Genomic DNA, 18,786 nt, shown 5'->3' with positions numbered 1-18,786 from the left:
GGACAGGCCGGCAGCGACAGCCAGGCCGAGCCGGCGCCAAGGTTACGATCCCCAGGAAGAAGGGCAAAAAGAAGGCCGGGACCGGCGCGGTAGCCATCTTGAGACGGTCACAGTCTCAGCCGCCGCCGGCTGCCATGTTCGGAAGGGAAGCGCCCAGGCCTGAAGCACCACCCTCTGGGGGGCGGTCCCGGCGCGCTGCCGGCTCGCTTCCGCTTCCGGGGCGGGAAGCGGCACTTCCGGCCGGTGACCCTGGGGAGACCTTCTGGGCGGCGGGAGCGGAGCGATGGGGCTGCGCGACAGCGTCGTTCACGCCGGGGAGCCCGAGGTGAGCGGGGCCGGGCCGGGCCGGGCCGGGCCGGGCCGGCGGGGGCCGCGCCGAGGCGCCGCGGGCAGTCGGACGGTCGGTAACGGCTGTGCTTTCTTTTTTTCCCCCCAGGAGGAGGAGGAGGAGGAAGAGCTGGTGGTAAGACGTGGGGTGGGGAGTGGGGCGGGCGGGCGACTCGTTGCTCCTGGGGGAAGAGGCCCGGTGCCTTTCAGCACTGACAAACGAACTCGTAGGGGCTCGGGCCCCCATCGCCGCTTTGTGCTGCGACCCAAAGCTTAGCGGGGAGGCGGCTTGAATCCGGGCTTCGGTGTGGATATAGGGCTGCCTGTTAAAGCAAGGGCCTCGGGGGAAAACGGCCCCTGTTTTCGGGGTCTCCCTGTTCTCACGGCAGTCCCGTGCCTGCAGGATCCTTTAACCACTGTCCGTGAGCACTGCGAGCAGACGGAGAAATGCGTGAAGGCGCGGGAGCGGCTGGAGCTGTGCGACGCGCGGGTGTCCTCCAGGTCCCAGACAGAAGAGCAGTGCACAGAGGAGCTTTTTGACTTCCTGCATGCCAGGGACCACTGCGTAAGTGCAGCACCCGTGGGTGCAACGTCCCTGCTGGTGCTGGGAGCAGAGCTGCCTTTAGCTGTGCTTCTGAGAGCACAGACAATTCAAGTGTGAGACGTGGTAGCTGTTGAGTCACAGTAAGCGCTGAAGAACTGTGAACCTTGATGCTTTTTCTTGTTAAATGTTTGGTTCCTCCTTGTTACAGCAGTTCCAGCTGGGATTCCGTAGGTTATTAAACAACTAAATAAGTCAAACACATTGTTTCTGCCCTGCAAATGACACTTTGCTATTTCAGTGTTGTATTTGCCATTTTAAAGTTAAACCTTTTTGACCTGAGGCGAAACTTTGTAAGAAATCTGGCTTGTTAGTTTTCTTGAATGACTTGTTGCAAAACAATGAGAAGAGCGGAGGGCTGTGGGGCTGTGCGCGTTAGTGGCCCAGAAAACCAAGGGGCGGGTGGTAACACCCTGCTGATTTCCAGCCCTGAACTGTGAGTTACCGAATGCTTTGTCTCTTTTCAGGTTGCTCACAAACTCTTCAAGAACCTGAAGTGAAGGCGGGTATGATTGTCCATCTGCTTCCACAGCCCGTGTCGGCAGTTTCTTGTTTCACTGCTGCCTGCCCGTTCATCCTCCATGCCAAGTATAAACGAAACGGCTTCCTGGCAGCGACCGAGCGTCAGCGTGTCACTGCATCTGTTCTCGTGGAAGATGCGCAGCCACGCAAAAACCGTGTTGATGTTCTGTAATTTTCCATATTAAACATTCAGAGTTCCCATGGAAATACCCTCCGCTTATTTCCTAGTTCTTGTGCTTCTGACCTGTACTGGGTTAAGATGAAACTAGTGGGGGTCAGAGCCCAGTTTGGGGGGCAAAACGTCTCCTCACGTGTGGGAATGTCCTTTTTGTGCAGCCATGCTGCGCAGTGGCTGGAGCACGATCCCACGGGTAAGAAGTTTGTCTGTTGGAGCCTTAAAGATGTTTCCAAGCCCCACGAGACCAATATTGTTCACAAAGTAAGTTCTGACTAAGTTAAGCTAAAGGGAGGGACCCTTTTCTAGGAGAGAAGTTTCCCCCCTTTGGGGGAAAACTGTCAGCTGTCTCTCACTGTCACCTATGGCTGCCAGTGGCTGGAAGAGCCTCCTGGCCAGGTTTAGCTTCACCTTCTTGCCCACAGTGACCAGCCACATGGCTGCAGACGGGCACGGTGGTTCCTCCTGCTCAAACCCTGAGCAGGGCATGAACGGTCACCTGGGGGGGAACTAAAGCCCTTCTGGGTGAGTCACCAGCCCCTTCTGCTGACCTGGGACTGGCCTGCGGAAGGGTCAAGTTCAAGCTCTGCCTGTTTTTCTTCCGAGTAGGACGTTTAGTAGCAGGAAAACTGATGTTTCACAGGGCAGCAAATCCTTTCTCAGTTACTCTTCAAGGTGAAAACCACCTGTTAAATTTGGCCGTTCTTTATCTACGTAGCAGTCCGCCATCCTTCTGCTGGTGGATTTCAAGTTTAATCCCTCGTGGACTGAAATGGAGCTTTACAGGAGGAGCCGTAGCACGTTACTATCGGGAGTTTTGGGGTTTTTGTGGCACGGGGCGGGGGCGCGGCCCAGCTGCCCCGTTGTTCCCCCCACCGCAGAGCCCGTTTTGTCGCTGGACCCGTTCCAGCAGCTGATGCCCGAACCCGGGCCCCGCCCGCCCGCAGCGCTTCCTCCGCGCCCGCTCCCGGCGAACCCGGGCGGGGCTTCCTCGCTCGGGGGGCGGAGCGGGGCCCGGAGGGGGCCGGGCCGGCGGCGGAGCGGGGCCGGTCCCGCCCCGGAAGGCGCCGCGGCGGAGCGCGGGTGATGGCGGCGCTGGGAGGCCGCGGGCGGGTGGCGGCAGCGCTGCTGCGGCGGGGGCCGCCGCCGGGGCTGGCACCGGGGCCGCGCCGGCACCGGTACAAGGAGAAGTGGGTGAGTGGGTCCCCGCGCTGCGGCCGCCCGGCCCCGCCGCCGGGGCTGCCCTGTCCTCCCCTCCCGCACCCCCTTTCCCCCCTTGTACTGCGTTGCACCCCCTCTTTTCTCCCCGCTAGCCTTTCTGCACCCCATCGCACCCCCTTTCTCCCCCCTCTTCTCTTCTTTCGACCGTTCCCCCGCTGCCCCCTCCCTTCTGTCGCCTCTTTCCCAATTATGCCTCCGCTGCACCCCTTCCTGTCTCCCCTCCCCCCCATCCCACCTTCCTTATGCCTCTTCTGTCCTCGTTCCACACCTCGTTGCACCCTATGCAGCCCTTCGACCTCCCCATTTCACCGCAGTTACGTTGCTATTGCACCCCTCTAATCTCCTCATTTCCCCTTGCACCTCTCATTGCACCCTGTGGCACCCCCTCACCCGTTGCACCCCGTTACACCACTCCGTATACAGCCGTTCCCCTCCTCGCGTGCCCACCCTGTGCCCCCAGCCCCATTCAGCCATTCCCGGTCCTGAACCCTCCCCAGGGGACCACCGGCCCATGGGTGTCAGGGGCACAATCACTTTCTGGGGCTGCAGAAAGGCCTCAGGGACTTGTGGCAGCACAAAACCCGGCGCTGCGTTCTCCCGGAAAAACGTTGAGGCTGGGGGGGGCACTGGGATGTCGAGGTATTTCGTCTTTTAACATCTCTGACATTTTTTCCCCCCAAGGCTACCACGGCCCCCCGCATCCCGCCCACGCGGCTGGCCCTGCACCACTTCGACGTGAGCTACAGCCTGCAGCTGAAAGACCTGTGGCCCTCTGTCCGCGCCGGCCTGCTCTGCGAGCAGAAGTACGGTGCCCTCCTCAACAACTTCTCTCCTGTTGACCACGTCATGCAAGAGCTGGAGCTGCTGAATGCCACCGATTTTGTTTCCGAAGCCCCCAAAAGGATGCAGCGATCGCAGCGGGGTGCGGAGGAAGCGGGGAGAGGGGAAAGCGGGTCCCAGGAAGGGTCTGGCGAGGGCAGGACAGTGATACAGGCAGAGGTGTCACCACCGCTTCGTGCCTCCCTCAGCTCCAACATCAAGTGTTACACCTTCCCCAGGGGAGACATCACGCGCTTTCGCCCTGCACGGTGAGCCATGCCTGGGACAGGTCGCCCGCTGTCGTTGCCAGCCTCGGGGGCTGCACGTGTGTGAGCACCCGCTGCTTCTGTACATCCCCATCCTCACTTCCAGCTGCTGTTTTCTTTTCCCCTCACACGTTTGCTTTTATTACGCAAACTTGTGATTTCCAGGCCGGACGCTCTGGGGCTCCTCGACTATTATCTCATGGACGCAGCATCTCTCCTGCCCGTCCTGGCGCTCAACGTGCAGCCGGATGAATTTGTCCTCGACCTCTGCGCAGCTCCGGGTGGCAAGACTCTGGCTCTGCTGCAGACTGGGGTTTGTGGTAAGTGGGGGTGGGTGTTCCGTGTCCCCGTGCGTAAAACAGGGCTGGAAGAGTGTGCTGTCCCCATTAATGTCTGACCGTTAATCATTCCTGGTTATAAGAGTTGGGGATCAATTGTGTTTCTGCAAGTGACGTTCCCAGTGTGCCTGTTCTGTCCTCTCAGGGCATCTGACAGCCAACGATGTCTCCATTTCCCGGACAAAGAGGCTGTACCAGATTCTCCGTAGCTACCTTCCCAAAGAAATCAGGGAAACTGTGAGTGTCACGTCCTGCGATGGAAGGGACTGGGGGCAGCTGGAAGGTGGCACTTTCCATAAGGTAGGTGTCTGGGAACCGGTGAAGATAAACCCATCTAGTTCACTTTCCTCCTGTTTCAGAGGAAGACAGCAGCTTATCCTACGGTATAATTGTATAGTTTTCCATAACCTCAAACGCAGAGAAAGAGAGAAGACTAAGCCACATATGGAATAATATTTCCTCCTGCTTTACCCTTCCTGCAGGATCTGGTGCATATGGCATCCGGAGTTGTGCCTTTATTTACCTGTGTAATGCCCCTTAAAAATCCTGTTCTAATCCATCACCTGGAAGGGGTTAAACGTGAAGATTAGATGATTCTTGTTTCTCAGCCATGTCCAGCCGCAGGAGCTGGGTTTGTTACTCCAGAAGGCGTCGCTGCAGGAGCTCTGGCTGCGCGTGGTTGCAGCCAGAGGTGCTGCAGTAACGCCTATGAGGAAGACGCACAGAATAGAAACGTTAAAGGAGGGCACGTGTGAGAGCGTGATGTTATCCATCATTTCTGTGTCTGCACGTTCCCGAAACGCAAAAGCAGCCAGATGAGTACAGTTCAGCGTGGGTGCACGCCTGCGCTCGGGCAGCATCAGCTAGGCAAGGTACCGAGAGCTGCTCGGTGCGTGGCAAGGGTGGGAGCTGGGCAAGGGGCAGGCTGCGCTGGGAGACTCGCTGGGCTTGACCTGGGCGCAGGGCTGATGCAGGACCTCTGCTGCTGCAGGTCCTGGTGGATGTGCCCTGCACGACGGACAGGCACTCTGTCACGGAGGAGGACAACAACATCTTCCACAAGAGACGAACCAAGGAGCGTCAGCTGTTGCCCATGCTGCAGCTGCAGCTGCTGATGTGAGGGAGCTCGATGCTGTGTTTTGGTGCTATTTGTGTTACGGTAGCAGCTCTCCATGGCCAGCACCGAAACCTCTTCTTACTTTGTGTGTCCCTGACTGGGAAAATGTGGAAACCGTGTGTAGTTTCCTGGAATGGCAATAGTTGGACATCAAATCATAACAAGTGTAAGGAGGGGCAGATGTTCTCGGTCAGATCAAATGTCCTTCCTGTCCCCGGCAGTAGCCATAGGAGGTAGGGAGGAGGGTGTAAGGAACAGGGTGGGTATAGCGTGGTCCTTTTGTGTTGATGATCTTCCGGGTCCCGGCAGTCAGCCCTGGAGGATTCCTGAGTGTCGACATCTCCCAGCAGGTGGGAGGACGTGGGGGTGCTTTGTTGGGCCATTTCGCTGGGAAGGCTGGATGGGCTGACTGCGAGCTGGGGCAATAAGGGAACAGATTAGAGAGTCCCGTGGCAGCGCTTGAGCTGCGAGAGCCTCTTCCCCTGTACGTACTCTTACCCCATTCCCTTGGAGGTGAGTGCAGGATTACTCCTTCCAGCTGCTCTCCAGTGGCGTCTCTCCCATGTTAAGTACTTTATCAGCCTAAGCGTCTATTTGACCCGTATTGCCCTGGTCTAAAACAGCCCTCAGGCTGCAGTGACACAGTGGGACTGCTGAGCCTGTGGAGTTCAAGGAGGTTTCTCTCTCACCTCCTACGAGTTACGTGCTGGCTTCCCGATTTTTGTGGGTGGGAATGCTGGTGTCCCACATAGTCCTCTTCTTCCCGTGACGGTGTGCGTGTTCATCTTGCCTGCAGGGCTGGGATCCTCGCTACCAAGCCGGGAGGAGAGGTGGTGTATTCTACGTGCTCCCTCTCCCCGCTGCAGAATGAGTGTGTGATCGAGAGGGCGGTAGAAATTGCAGAAACCCAGTTTAACATCAGTATCCACGTTGAGGACTTGAGCCACTTTCGGACGCTCTTCCAGGACACGTTCTCCTTCTTCTCGGATGGCCGGCTGGGGGAGCTTGTTCTACCTCACCTCACAGCCAACTTTGGACCTATGTATTTCTGCAAATTACGTCGGATGTAGGAGGGGTGACAGACTATGTCTGGCTATCAGGAAATACCCTGAATTTCCAGGGAAAGCAAAACTACTTTATATTTATTTTTCTTTTTAAAATGTCCCAAAGGAAGTCTGCTTTTTTATTGCAAACATAGAGAATAAATGAGAAAGACCTGCTGTGGAGTCTCCTGAACATTTATCTGTTTGAGACTGAGGTGTTTAATCTAGGAAAGAGAGAGAGAGGTCTTATCAGAGGGACAGAGTTTTCCATCCATCCTGGGACAGGGTAAATGGCCTTTGTGGGTGCTGCTCTCCCTCCTGTCCGACTGCTTTGATCCTACGTGAGCAGGTTTGGGTTATCAAACACCATCTGGGGATCTCAGCCTTTCTGTTCCAGACTTCACTATCTGCATAATCGAGTTGCATCTGTCTCTGCTTATCTCCTACCTTTGGAAAGAGCAGCCTGAGGTCCTGAAATAAGAGATTCCTAAGAATGCCCGTGCTGTGAGGTTGGAAATGTGCTTGAGATGCTTGAGGTGTGGTGGTGGAAAGAGCTTGGTGCTGTGGAAAGGCCAGTGACTGTTGCCATCCCTCACGGACAGGAAAGCTGTGGCTGGGAGGGAGGGTGTGAACACTCCCATGCTAGATGCCATTTAATGTCCAGTGGGAAGGTGTGGGTATGATTTAGAGTAGTAACTGTGCATTCATCTAATCATAGCCATCAGTGAAGGGTTACTGGGCTTGTGATAAGAGTTGCTTAATAGCTACATTTTTATTTTTGTGAGCAAAATACCGTGATGGGGAGGGTAGACATGGCTGTATTCCTTACAGGGCAGCCCACAGTTACATCCCTACGAAGTTACTCCAGAGCCAGCAAGAAAGTACGGGTGAGCTGTTGTAATCCTTTTCTCTCAGCATCGCCCTGCTTCCGCAAGAGGCAGCGTAGATGAAAGTGAGGGTGAACCCCCCTCCGTGTCCATCCTTCCAGGAAGGTGCAGTTCACAGATTTACCATCATTAGAGCCCAGGATAAGCCAGTCCTGCCCTCTGCATGGCATCTTACAGGATCTGTGCTTAGCGGCCAGGAGGTGGCTCAGGAAATGGCTTTTCCTTCCTCCTTCCCTCCTCGCTGTCATCTTTTTTTGCAAAAGAGAAGTTGTGCAGCGCTGTCCCTTCCGCCTCGCCTCTGGCCCTGCAGGCGTGGGACCGCGGAGGCTACGCCGCTGTCTTCTCACGGCTGAGGGTCTCCACCTCCTTCATCAAGCGGAGGCACAGCTCCTCCCGCCACGGCAAGGCCACGCACTGCACGGCCACGGGCAGCCCCACGGCTCCTGCCACGGCCTGCAGCGGGGGCACAAGTGGTGAGGGGTTACCCGGGGGGCTCAGCAGCTTTTGGAAGCTTGGTTTAGGCACGTGGCTCGTCCCGGAGGGCGGGGAGGTTGGAGGCTGAGCCCTGCCATTCAAGCAGCATTAGCGTGCTGGGGCAGAGGGAAGGCTGTTGCTGTTCTCACAATAGAAATGGTTGCCCCATCTTGGGCAGCGTGTTTAAGATACCCACCCCCACCCCCAGCCAGCTCTGCTTTGAGCTGTCTTGCAGCCAGATCCCTTTTCCTTCAGCATCCTCATTCCTGATCCACGCTCCGCTGACAGCCTGGGCCTGGTGAAGGCATCACGGAGCAGGAGGAAAGTGCAGTGCAGTGCTGTGGGCTGTGGCTGTCACAAGGACCTACTCAAAGAAGCCTTGCTGCATGGCTCCTTTCTGGTTTCAGCCTATAATCCAGCCTGGGGGTGCTCCCCCAGTGCCCCAAAAGCTTAGTGACTTACGTTTTTTGGGGCTTGGGAGAAAAGGGATTTGCAAGGAGTATATAAAGAAGAGGTGAATTTTTTTTTTTGCACTGTGCCCATAGAGATGGAGACATTTAGGAGCCCCTGTTCAGTGAAACCATTACTTGAACATCCATCAGCAGTCTCTGCTCCACCACTTTCCATGTTGCATACCTCTTTCAGCGTCTGGTCCCAGGGGTCATCAGAGCATCCTTGGTAAAGCTTTAGCTCTTCCTCATCGGCTTCTGTCACCGTGCTGACAGGTACAACCCCAGCAGGGAAGTTCAAGACATTGTACAACATCGTGGAGGAGATGGCAGCTGAGAGAAGCAGAAGAGAAAATGCAGGTAGTCACAGCCTCCTGTCTTCCTTAAAACTTACACATTACGTGTTCACCACAGCCCCTGAGAACCAGCTACTGCTGGGAGGAGAGATTGCACAGAGCTAGTCACGTGCAGGTCCAAGTTCTACTGCAAGAAACAGCTGCCATCAGATGACTTCATCCACGTGTCTGTCTCCATCTGCTCAAATAGCTTTATGGTAGTTATTTTTTCTTCCTAATGCCCATAAAATGCTTAGGTGGATGGTGAAGCTCCACGATAGTGGACATTTCTGTCCAATCTCAACCACTGTGACCGGGAAGGTCCCAGACTCACTTACTGAGGAGTTTCCCGGGGTATCCCGTGGTGAAGGCAGGCCCCAGGACAGGGCACAGCACAACGTCCAGCTGGAGTTCCCTCCACTGGGCGATGAACTCGGTGCGGTACACCTTGGGGAAGAGAGGAGAGATGACATGGAGGCCGCGTCCATACCTGGAGCATCTCGGCTTCTCCAGGGCATGCACCAGGCTCTGGCATGGCCAAGGAGGCAGCTGCAGGCAGCTGTGCTCGAGGGAAGCAGCAGGTCTGCCTCCACAGCATGTGGCCAGACTGGCCAGGAAAGGTCCCTCTTTAGCCGTCCCTACTCCCAGGAGAGCCTTCATTGTGCTGGGACCATCAAACATGGGCATTTGGGCATGAGCACTGTGGACAACCAATAAAGCTTTGGCTGGGTTGACCCAAAAGCCCATCTACCCCATTCCTCTCTCTCTTTTGTGCCTTTCCCTCCGTCTCGTCTCCTCCCTGCACCCCCCTGCACAACCCCTTTCCTGACTGATGACCCTCTGACCTGGCACTTGCCATAAAGCCTCAACTTGTAGCATGATGCCAGAGAGAAAAGTCCTCGAAACATACCTGTATTTGATGGTGATGATTCCACATCTCCTTCACTGACCTGCAAGTGGAAATCGTAGCAACATTTTTAAGCTTTAAGAGGAGGAGGAATTGCTTAAATAATCCTCCAGGTTGATAAGCGCCGGTGATTTTAGCGATTACTTAATACATCTTTCACAATTTGTCTAAACTTTCCTTTGGCATTTGGCCAAGCAATTAACAACAAATGTCTGGAAATACTAGAGAGAAGGTTTCTCTTGTGAGCCTGGATTTAGTGCTCGTCTCTGCCACAGGCTTCAGGTATGACCTTATCCATCCAAGTCCCTCGATCCTTTCAGGATAACGCGAGGGGCAGTGCAACACTGGGGAGATGTCTTCCTAAAGGCTGAAGCCACGTCCAGGATGGAGGGACAGCCCCTGCAGAGAGCAGGTCAGAGCCTGTTGTGAATCCAATCCCCCCCTCACCATGGACACGTAGAGGAGAAGGTACCGTTCATTTTCATGGACATCCCTGGGACGATGCCTTCTTACCTCATTCCACCCAAGGCGCTCAGGTAGTCAGCCAGGCGGGGAAACTGGAAAGGCAAGAGGTTCCTGTTAGGGACATGCCATGGGAGTGCAGTAATTTGTGCCATCCCGGGAAACCCGCGGTCCCATCCTGCCTCCGTCCCTGGGGGTGCTGCACTGAGGGTGAATGATGATGATTAAAAATGCTCCTCGTGGTTCTGATTTTACTGTGCTTCCAACTTCTGGTTGTTGGTTCCCACTTTGTTTCTTACAGCCCGATATTTCCTGCTCACAGAAGAATGCAGTGACTTGAACCAAGTCGCCTTTTATTATTTTTGATAAATCAAATATTTTTTAGCTCGGTATCTCACAGAAACAAGACCTCTACAAGCACTTTAGTTGCCTCCCACTCACTGCCACCTTTTTGATCCTGTCAGCTGAGAACAACCCAACTGGGCAGAGAGACAGAGAAAATGGTGGATGGAGGAAAGAAGCCCTACAAATGATGCTCATCTGGTGAAAGGGCTCCAGTGAGGACCAGCCCTTATTAATCACCAGAAGTCCCCAGGAAGATGTGATCTTTGGGAGGCCTCCAACACAGGGCTAGAGCTTCAAACTTGATTCCCCCGGTGCAGTAATCCCAATGCATGAATCTGTAGGAAACTGGGCACCACTAGGTCTAGCATTTGAAGAACGACTTGCTGTGGGCTCTGCATTATTCTTTTACAGCTCCTGGCTGGTCCTTCTCTCATGTCCCTTTGCACTGGATAAATCCCAGCAAGGGTCTAGAAAAGACCTTCCATTGTGGTAGCATGTGCCTTGGCCTGAAATCCCAGTGTTTCTAGTTAAAGGTGCCTCTCAGTACCATCACGCTTTCAAGCATCTCAAGGCTTTGCTGACACCGCTTTGCTTTGAGCCTGAGGCCAGGGACTCACCAGAGGTTTAAGAATCAGAGCCAGCAGCTTCTTCCCCAGCCTCGGGATCTTGCAGCAATTCACCTGTGGTTTCAAGCTTGGATCTACAATATCTCCTGTGCTGAGAGATGAGAAGAGGAGAGGATCACGCCAGAGAAGCTGTTTGCCCTTTCTCAGAAACCTGAGTATCTCCTGTTTGGGGTGGGAGAGATGAGGTCGTTTCGCCTGTGCGTTGTGGGCGTGGGGATGGAGGTGTTTTACAGCATTGCTGCCAGAGAGCTCCTACTTACAACACGTCCAACCAAGCACGGCCTCCATCAGCAAAAAAAGTCTTCAAAAAGAGTTCAGTCATGACATAGGGGATCCGAGGTGGAGAAAAGGGCACCAGCTGCACCAAAAACACAAGATTATGTGGCAGCCTGGGGATGTGAATAATTTCCAAGGTCTGGCTGTGGATATACCTCAAAAGCACAGCAGCACCTCCCTGGGCGCCACACGCCAACGGAGGCCCCGGTTCAACCCTTTACCAGCCCAGGCATCTCCCCGTGGGATTATTCCTTCCTGACGGCCATTTGGCTCAGCTCTGAGATCTCTCCAGAGCTGTTTCCTCCTCCATCCTGCTCCAGGCAGTCACTGAGCTAGAAACTGCACTGGTTTCCTGCCTGTCCCAGCAGAATCCACACCTGTTCAGACGTGGACTCACTTTGCTATGAAGAGCACCACTAGCATGTTTCCACAGGGAGAGAAAGGTGTTTCCTATCCCGTGTCCCATGGTCCTTTTCCCTCGGTGGTCCAGGAAGGACAGAATTCTCCACGGACATTCGGGAGGAAGGGCAAAAACACCTCTCAGAGCCCTGCTGGGGAACACCAGCCCCAGAAAATGCCGGGGCAACCTTCCAGAGTCAAATGCAGCACTTTATGGATGCTGCATTTGTGGGGACCACCAGATCAGAGGTGGATTCATTACACCCCTGGCCCCTTGAAGGTTCAAGCCTGCTAATTGCTAGTGCTGGTTCCCCATGAGACGCGCTGCTACCCCGGGTAGGCGTGTGTCTGCATTGTGCTATGCGGCTGTAGTAACTTAATCCCGTACCTCTGGTAGGTCCTTTATCCCACAACTGGGCTTGGGGGCTATGTCTGGTCTCTGAAGGGTGATTTTAGCAGCGAGGAGCAAAGCTGGGGACACCCTGGGGAGCAGAGCGCGGGGTGGTTGTGCTCACCTGGTGCCCGGCTGCCTGCAGAGCCCCCCTGGTTTCCCGCACCGCCCGCCGCATGCAAGGGGGCAGCGGGAAGTAGCCGTCCGTGTCGTAGTACCCGACCCGCAGGGGAGCAGGGCTGGAGTACACCTGGAGCAAAGAGCCACCAGTTAAGCATTTCCAACCCTGCTGGGGGCTAGGACTGCCCCCATGCTGAAGGCCACTGCAGAAGGGGATAAAAGCTCCAGATGTTAGGGAGTAACTAATTTTCTGGTTTGCTGCTTATAGTTTCCATCGGTTACCCTTTCCAAATGTCCACCCCTGCCTTTTTCTCCAGCCTCCCCTTCATCCCTCCCTCCAGATAGAGCACAGCCACTCGAGACCAGTAGATTCAACCATTGCTACAAAGGACAGAGGTGGAAAAACCTCTTGAAATTATCTGCTGCAGAGGGAAAGGAAATGTCCTCAGTCAAGAGATTTGCTGCAGGAGTTTCTAATCCTGTCTCATCTTCCCCTAAAAATCTCCAGCTTTTTGCTCCTGGTGTTGCACTTCCTCCCCACTCTTTTCTGATGTCTCTCAATCTGATAAATCTGCTGAGAATGCAGAAAGGACAACTACTTCTTAACCTATTTTTTTCTAATAATTATGAATTGTGCTCTCAAAGAGAGCTAACAAGTTACTGGAAACCAGTACTGTAAAGATAACTGGACCCTTAAAGAATGCATACATTGAGCGTGCAGCACCCTCAAAAGAACCGGGGCTTGCTGACTTAAGGACTCACCTCCTCATCGAAGGGGATGGGGGGCACAGTGGGGTCCAGCTGGAACATCTCCTGGCAGAGCAGTGCCTTCATGCACAGGGCCAGGCTGTCCACGTCCCTCGCCATCGGCCCCAGCGCGCAAGGAACTGGAGTGGGACGAGAGCAAACATCCATGTTAAGCAAACACACTGGTCCACCCCTCTGCATGGCCACGTTGGCTGCAAGGGATGATCAGGCAATGAGGTGGGATGTTTCAGGTGGACCCTGGACAGATCTTGGTTGTTCCAGGCTTTCCTCTGGTCTAGAGGAGGACATAGGACTCTTCACAGCATACAGAGAAAAGCAATTGGAAATTCATGTACCTGCCAGGATCCCATTGACTGGGCCACTCGCTCCGGACAGGCTGTGGGAAAAGAAAAAGAAGTATATTGTCATGTCAGTAATGGTGAGATATTCCCAATGCGTTTGAATAGCATAGTGGGGTCTTCAGTTCAGGACGCGAACCTGAAGGAAATTATGAGAAGTATTTGATTTGAGTCATGTGAAACCTAAAATTTTGGTCAAAATGAAAACAAAAAGTAAACCCCAACAAATTTTAGTTTTGGTTTAACCAAAAATGTTCCATTTTGGCATTATTTAACTGTTTTCCTTTTCCTTTTTAACTGCAGGCCAGATTTACAATGAAAACACGGCCATTTCCCCACAAAACCTAACAACACCGGGAGAGGTTTTGAGCAAAGCAAGCCAGCCTTTAAGAAACTGTCCTCTTTTTTCCCCCCAAGTACTCACTGGCTACTTTGCCTCTTCTGCTGAGTTTGACCTTGCAGGGTGGGAAGGGCAGACCCCAGAACCTACCTGAGCCTTTCGGCCGTGGGTTTGAGCCCACACAGCCCGCAGAAGCTGGACGGCAGGCGGATGCTGCCACCGATGTCTGAGCCGATGCCCAGGATGGAGCCTCCCCCTGCGATCAGAGCTCCCTCCCCTCCCGAGGAGCCCCCGGGGCTCTTCTGGTGGTTGAAGGGGTTCAAGGTCTGGCCGAAGATGGGATTGCTGCAGTCGTAGCTGGGGAGAAGAAAACCAGCAAGCAGGCTATCAGGAAGAGCTTAATGCCCTGAGTTTGTTGGCTCTCCCTTGCAGTGAGCTTATGTGGCATAGCCAACCCCATCCTTCCATCCCGTAAATCCCTCAGGACACAGCTCATTCCCATGAGCCTCCGCTCTCCCTCCCATGCACAAGTGCACTTGATTTCTCTTATGTCATGGTAGGTTTTTTTCCTCTTTCTTATCTGAAAGCTATTTTCAGTTGAACTGAGACTGTTGGCAGCTGATGGAAGAGGGACTCATCCAGGCAACATCTCAGGAGACAGGAAGGAGCCTGTCCCAGGATCTACAGGCTGGGTTTTAGCTTCAGGAGCACAACCAGAAGAAAGACTTCTAATGATGTATGTTACTTGAAGAGGGACTGCGGCACGTTGGTCATTGCGAATGGGATGGCCCCTTGTCTCTTCAAAACCTTGACTAGGACGCTGTCCTCCTGCACCGGAGTGCCCAGGCATTGCACAAGCCCACAGGTTGACAGATGCCCCTGCAGAGAGGAGAAGTGACAACAGTCGTGGTCAGTGCAGTTCTCCTGCAGTTTTGGAGGGATGATCTGGTGTCCCTTCTGGGGGGGTGGGGCGGGTACTAACCCATTCCCTTACAAGCCCTTGCATGAAGGGCCAAGGACCCCCTCACCTTCCATCCTTGGCAGAGGGCTGCCAAGCACTTATAGGGTTAAGGCTTCTCCTGAAGCTGTCCTTGCTCTTTTCCATGCTATTTCTCTCCCCGACCCAGATGCAGCTCCATAGGTGCACTAGCTCAGGATCAAACCCAGTGTCCTGCTGTCCAACTGAAGCCACTAGGATGTTCAGGGAGAGAATATACATCCCAGGCAAATACAGTCTGATCCTTTTTCAGTTAGCCTTGGTGTTTGGGGCTTGCTTTGGGCTTGGAGCCCTCTTAACTGTGTTGGTAAGTCAACAAGGAGGAGACTGCCTAACAAATTCAGCTCAGGAGTGTGTGGTCAATCCTCATCAGGACTTGTTTGTGAGGGGGTCCCTGGTGTGTGCCATGCACAGGCTCTTTGCTAAGGGGCTCAGCGGCCAGGCTACAGCACAACAGGGATTCGAGGTTAACGGTTCCTGCTACTAATGACTTTCTAGAAGCTGGGCCATGTTCTCATCCCTGATACTGCAAACCTCTGAGCAGAAGTCTGAGTTATGGCCCAAACGACCATGTAGCCCAAACGACAGCCTGTGCTGTCTCACGTATCAGAGAAGAAATCATTTGGGTGTATAACTATTCACCCCTGTTTTTTTTGTTGATGGAGGCTTCTAACTGCCGGGGTTGCAGCTGCAATGAGATGTGGGACCACAGCCTCAGACCCAGCCAGGCTTCCCATGGTGTAAGCAGGGAGGGATCAGGCCCCTTTCCCCATTGTCTGTGTGCCACCCCTTCACCACCCAGCCCAGCTTACAATGGGACACTTCACAGGCACAAAGAGACGCACCTTGTGGCCAATGTGATCCTTGATGCTGACGGGGATGCCATAGAGCAGCCCTTTCTCCCTCTGCTGTTGTATTTCCTGGAGCTGCTCCTCACACTCTGGGATAAAATGTCGCAAGCAGTTTGTCTGCTGGGTCACTTCCAGGGCCTTTGCCGGACACGTGGAGGAATAGGTGTTAGTTTAGAACAGCATCGTTACACAGCTGCATTCAGTAGCTACCTGGATCTTCAAAACAAGTGGCTTGGCATGAATGGTAGCCCCCTCCCCAGAGCATCCCAGCTCAAGCCATCTCAAAGGACTGTCCAGTGATGGGTCTGACCCAGGAGACAGAGAGATTCCTGCCTTTTCGTATCTTTCTCCTGATATCTGCTATATTAAAGACTTGTCATAAGCACCAGCTCCAACAAGTCTTCTCAGCCACCAGACCACACACCGAGGCATGGAGAACATAAGTGATTTGCCCATCACGCTGCAGACAGACACTCACCTTCTCTAAGTAGGTGTAGAGGACAGTCTTGGGGGACAGAGACCCTTCCTGCAGTCTCCCAGTGAGTTCCAGCAGGGGCAGGGACAGGATGGCGTCCGTCTGGACACTGGGGACCTGCAAGGGGAAGAGGAAGGAGGTGCCAGGGCAGCAGCTCCAGTTACCCTGTGGCTCAGAGAGGATAAGTCTCTTAAGTTTTGCCAACATTATCAACAGAGCTTGCTGGAAAGGTGGACCCTGCATGTGGGGGTCCAGACCTTGAGCTGCTGAATGTTTCATCCCGAGTTTGGATGTCATGAACATGATGCAAAGACAGGAGCCTGAAGGTGTAGAAGAGCTTCACGCATCCACTGCAGCAGAGGACAAGGCAATGCCTCACATCAGAGCCTTCCTCCTGGCACTGTGGGACTTACCCACTGACTAAGAGGTAATCTCAGCTGAGCAAACACCATCCTGGGCAGAAGGTACTAAAGTCCTTGCACACAAGTCTCAGGCTGGCCCCTCACCACTCAGAATGGGTACAGGCAGTGTGGGTCAGCCTGGTCTGAGGACAAATATCTAATAGCTGAAGCCCAGCAAACTGCAAAGAGGTCAGTAAGGACTCACAGGTGGGTAAGCTATACTCGGATGAAGACGACTGGCAGTTCTCAGTGCCACCAGCTTTTTTTAAGGTTTTATATCATATTTATAGATATATATATTTAAGAAAAAAGGTTGTAAAGATATGTATCACTTGTAGCTGGTATGCTTTCTCTCCAGGTACGTTACCTATGTAAGCACGAGCTAGTTTAACCAGTACCTACTCAGAAGTGAATGGAGCAGGAAGGAAAGGTGGTTAGAAATCAGTGTTGCAGTAGGAATTCAGGGCCACATCCATGCTGGTTGAGTGCCTGCCTCATTTGTTCCCATGTCATGTCTTGGTTGCTCCCAGGGGACACTGAATGCCCTGTGCTTCTTTAGTGTTAAGTTAGGCCAAGCATCATCTGGGCAGCCTGCTGGGCCAGGAGGTCTCACTTGCTGGGAACCCTAGTGAAAGCTCTTTTGAAGACTCTCCAAAAGCCATCCAAAAGCCAGGTTTTAGAGACAACGATATAGAGGTGTGGACAGATGTGTAAACTTAGAGTTATGAAGAGGAAAAAGTTTTCTTGCTTCTACCCATAGAGGCAAGAGACATTTCTACATCCCAAAAGAACTGGGTTTTGGATCAGTCAAGGTCCAGTGCTTCATCACCTGTGTTGTCCAAAACCTCTTCCCAGTGAGTAACTCACATCTCCCTGGCTGTAGACTCCCACTGCATCTCATCCAGCTTGAGGAGAGCAGCGATCTCCGTTCCTCCCAAGGCAGCCTTTCCTCTTGTTGAGGGCTGCTGCCACATCTCCCCTGGATTCCTCATTATAAAAGCTATGGAGGCATGAACTGGAAGGAGGAGCTGAAGAATAACATCAGCAGACACCCCGGTGGGACTCAGACCTCCCAGAAGGATGGGTTACCTGCTCCCTGAACTGCTGGACAGCCTTTGCCATTTTCTTCACACCCTCATCCCGGGTACTCCGAGCCTCTTCCATTTTCTTCTGGATCTGCTTTTTTCCCAGCCATTTCCAGACCACCACAGCTGCCGCCGAGCTGCAGAGCAGGGCGAGGGCAGCAGAAGGATCCACCTCCCTCTCTGGCAGGAGCTGTCTCAGCTGTTGCTGGATCATAGCGTGGCTTTCTGATCTCCGGGGATGGAGTGAGAAAGAAAAGCAAGGGAGGAGCAGCAGACCTTCCCTGCCTCCCCAGACCTGTCCCTCCTCCCAGCACCCCTGCCTTGGGTCAGTGAATAGTTTGTAAGTCCAAAGCTGACCTCTGCAAAGCCGCCTTCAGTGGAGCGTGCAGTGGGGAATGATTGACCAGGAAATGGAAAAGGTAAAGTTCGGCCAGTGAACCTTGGGGTGTCGGGTCTACAGGGGCTTTCTGGACTGCGGGAAGTTCTCCGCTAGGGAGGAAGGGCTGTGGGATCCGCTGAACAAAAGAAGCAAGGAAATAGCTGCTCTCCTATTTCCTGCGCAGCCTGAGGGGACAATGGGAAAAGGGGAAAAAAACCAGCTTGACATCACAAGACTTCCCTGCACGGGGATGGAGAATGGTATGACGAGAGGATGTGGGGGGTACTCACTCGCTCACCAAAACCCTTAGCCTATGCTGCTCCCATGGTGGCCAGAGGCTGCTTCAGGAGGCCTGTGGGATAGGGCTCAGCACTGCCACGGTGTCTGCATGCACCAGAAGGAGAGGCTGTTCCACCCCACGGCGGAGCACGCTGGTATTGCGTTACAAGTGGAAAATCCCACAGGGTTGAAGGCCAGAAGCAAACTGTTTCCAACAGACATTGGGACAGCTAGTGTCTGAGGTCTTTCCAGCACAGATGCCTCTTGCTACAAGCACACAAGAACCATGCACTGAGCTGAAGGCAACAACCCAGCCACCAAACAAATGCCATGGTCTGTCTGTGATCTCTGCTGGTTTGGTCCTCCTACGGGTCCCACCTTGAAAAAGGTTTTGGGCAGCTAGATTGTGCATTACAAAACTTTGCAAGGTTGCACTTGATGGTAAGAGGCCCAGAACCTGATCCTGCTCCAACAGAGTGTGGAACTGGGTATGGAACGGAAGGTGAAGAGCCTTCTCCCATCAGGGCTAGGTAGTCCTCTAATGCTTCATTTTTCATCCATTGTCGTATCCATTCTTAGTGGTTATAAGAGTTCACTGTTGTTTTCTGTTGTAACAGTTTGTGTCCGTAAGGAATGTCCTTCTCTTTGTTCTTAACTGGGGAAATCTATGAAGGACTCTGAACAAAATTGGCTTTGGCATCCTCTAAGAAACAGTCTGGAGCTGACAGCAATTAGCTATATGGTAACGAATTAAGCTGGCCTTTTACTGTGTT

At 53.6% G+C, this 18,786-nt stretch overlaps 3 protein-coding genes across 4 annotated transcripts; 2 read left to right on the top strand and 1 right to left on the bottom strand.

Moving 5' to 3' along the window:
• The first annotated feature begins 118 nt into the window (after positions 1 to 118).
• On the top strand, positions 119 to 1,659 carry UQCRH (ubiquinol-cytochrome c reductase hinge protein). Of its 2 annotated transcripts, none has more exons than XM_075155852.1 (4): positions 119 to 325; positions 440 to 463; positions 731 to 892; positions 1,396 to 1,659. In XM_075155852.1, the coding sequence occupies exons 1-4, from the start codon at positions 284 to 286 to the stop codon at positions 1,426 to 1,428; spliced, it is 261 nt and encodes an 86-aa protein (XP_075011953.1). In that variant the 5' UTR covers positions 119 to 283; the 3' UTR covers positions 1,429 to 1,659. The 2 variants fall into 2 exon arrangements, with proteins under 2 accessions (XP_075011953.1, XP_075011952.1); XM_075155851.1 differs by having other exon boundaries at positions 212 to 325; positions 437 to 463.
• A 1,043-nt stretch (positions 1,660 to 2,702) lies between these two features.
• NSUN4 (NOP2/Sun RNA methyltransferase 4) lies at positions 2,703 to 6,606 on the top strand. The gene is made up of 6 exons (XM_075155846.1): positions 2,703 to 2,819; positions 3,528 to 3,934; positions 4,097 to 4,251; positions 4,415 to 4,569; positions 5,261 to 5,385; positions 6,183 to 6,606. The coding sequence occupies exons 1-6, from the start codon at positions 2,712 to 2,714 to the stop codon at positions 6,454 to 6,456; spliced, it is 1,224 nt and encodes a 407-aa protein (XP_075011947.1). The 5' UTR covers positions 2,703 to 2,711; the 3' UTR covers positions 6,457 to 6,606.
• A 1,037-nt stretch (positions 6,607 to 7,643) lies between these two features.
• On the bottom strand, positions 7,644 to 17,569 carry LOC142084819 (vitamin D3 hydroxylase-associated protein-like). The gene is made up of 15 exons (XM_075155844.1): positions 17,360 to 17,569; positions 15,873 to 15,986; positions 15,389 to 15,532; positions 14,292 to 14,425; positions 13,697 to 13,903; positions 13,204 to 13,244; positions 12,863 to 12,987; positions 12,105 to 12,230; positions 11,175 to 11,272; positions 10,906 to 11,005; positions 9,995 to 10,038; positions 9,485 to 9,524; positions 8,913 to 9,021; positions 8,427 to 8,572; positions 7,644 to 7,769 (listed from the first exon to the last, which is right to left on the bottom strand). The coding sequence occupies exons 1-15, from the start codon at positions 17,567 to 17,569 to the stop codon at positions 7,644 to 7,646; spliced, it is 1,764 nt and encodes a 587-aa protein (XP_075011945.1).
• Between the last annotated feature and the right edge of the window lie 1,217 nt (positions 17,570 to 18,786).

The sequence above is a fragment of the Calonectris borealis genome, chromosome 8 (assembly GCF_964195595.1).
Source record: "Calonectris borealis chromosome 8, bCalBor7.hap1.2, whole genome shotgun sequence".
NCBI lineage: Eukaryota > Metazoa > Chordata > Aves > Procellariiformes > Procellariidae > Calonectris > Calonectris borealis.
This window is presented reverse-complemented; position numbering and strand designations above follow the sequence as displayed.

Coding starts and splice junctions, on each gene's coding strand:
- UQCRH (XM_075155851.1), top strand. CDS start 284: ATGGGGCTGCGCGACAGCGTCGTTCACGCCGGGGAGCCCGAG. Junction 326..436: donor TTCACGCCGGGGAGCCCGAG/GTGAGCGGGGCC, acceptor TTTTCCCCCCAG/GAGGAGGAGGAGGAGGAAGA. Junction 893..1,395: donor TGCATGCCAGGGACCACTGC/GTAAGTGCAGCA, acceptor GTCTCTTTTCAG/GTTGCTCACAAACTCTTCAA.
- LOC142084819 (XM_075155844.1), bottom strand. CDS start 17,569: ATGATCCAGCAACAGCTGAGACAGCTCCTGCCAGAGAGGGAGGTGGAT. Junction 10,039..10,905: donor CTCTGATTCTTAAACCTCTG/GTGAGTCCCTGG, acceptor TTGCCTTTCCAG/TTTCCCCGCCTGGCTGACTA. Junction 9,525..9,994: donor AGCGCCTTGGGTGGAATGAG/GTAAGAAGGCAT, acceptor TTCCACTTGCAG/GTCAGTGAAGGAGATGTGGA.
- NSUN4 (XM_075155846.1), top strand. CDS start 2,712: ATGGCGGCGCTGGGAGGCCGCGGGCGGGTGGCGGCAGCGCTGCTGCGG. Junction 2,820..3,527: donor ACCGGTACAAGGAGAAGTGG/GTGAGTGGGTCC, acceptor TTTCCCCCCAAG/GCTACCACGGCCCCCCGCAT. Junction 3,935..4,096: donor ACGCGCTTTCGCCCTGCACG/GTGAGCCATGCC, acceptor TGTGATTTCCAG/GCCGGACGCTCTGGGGCTCC.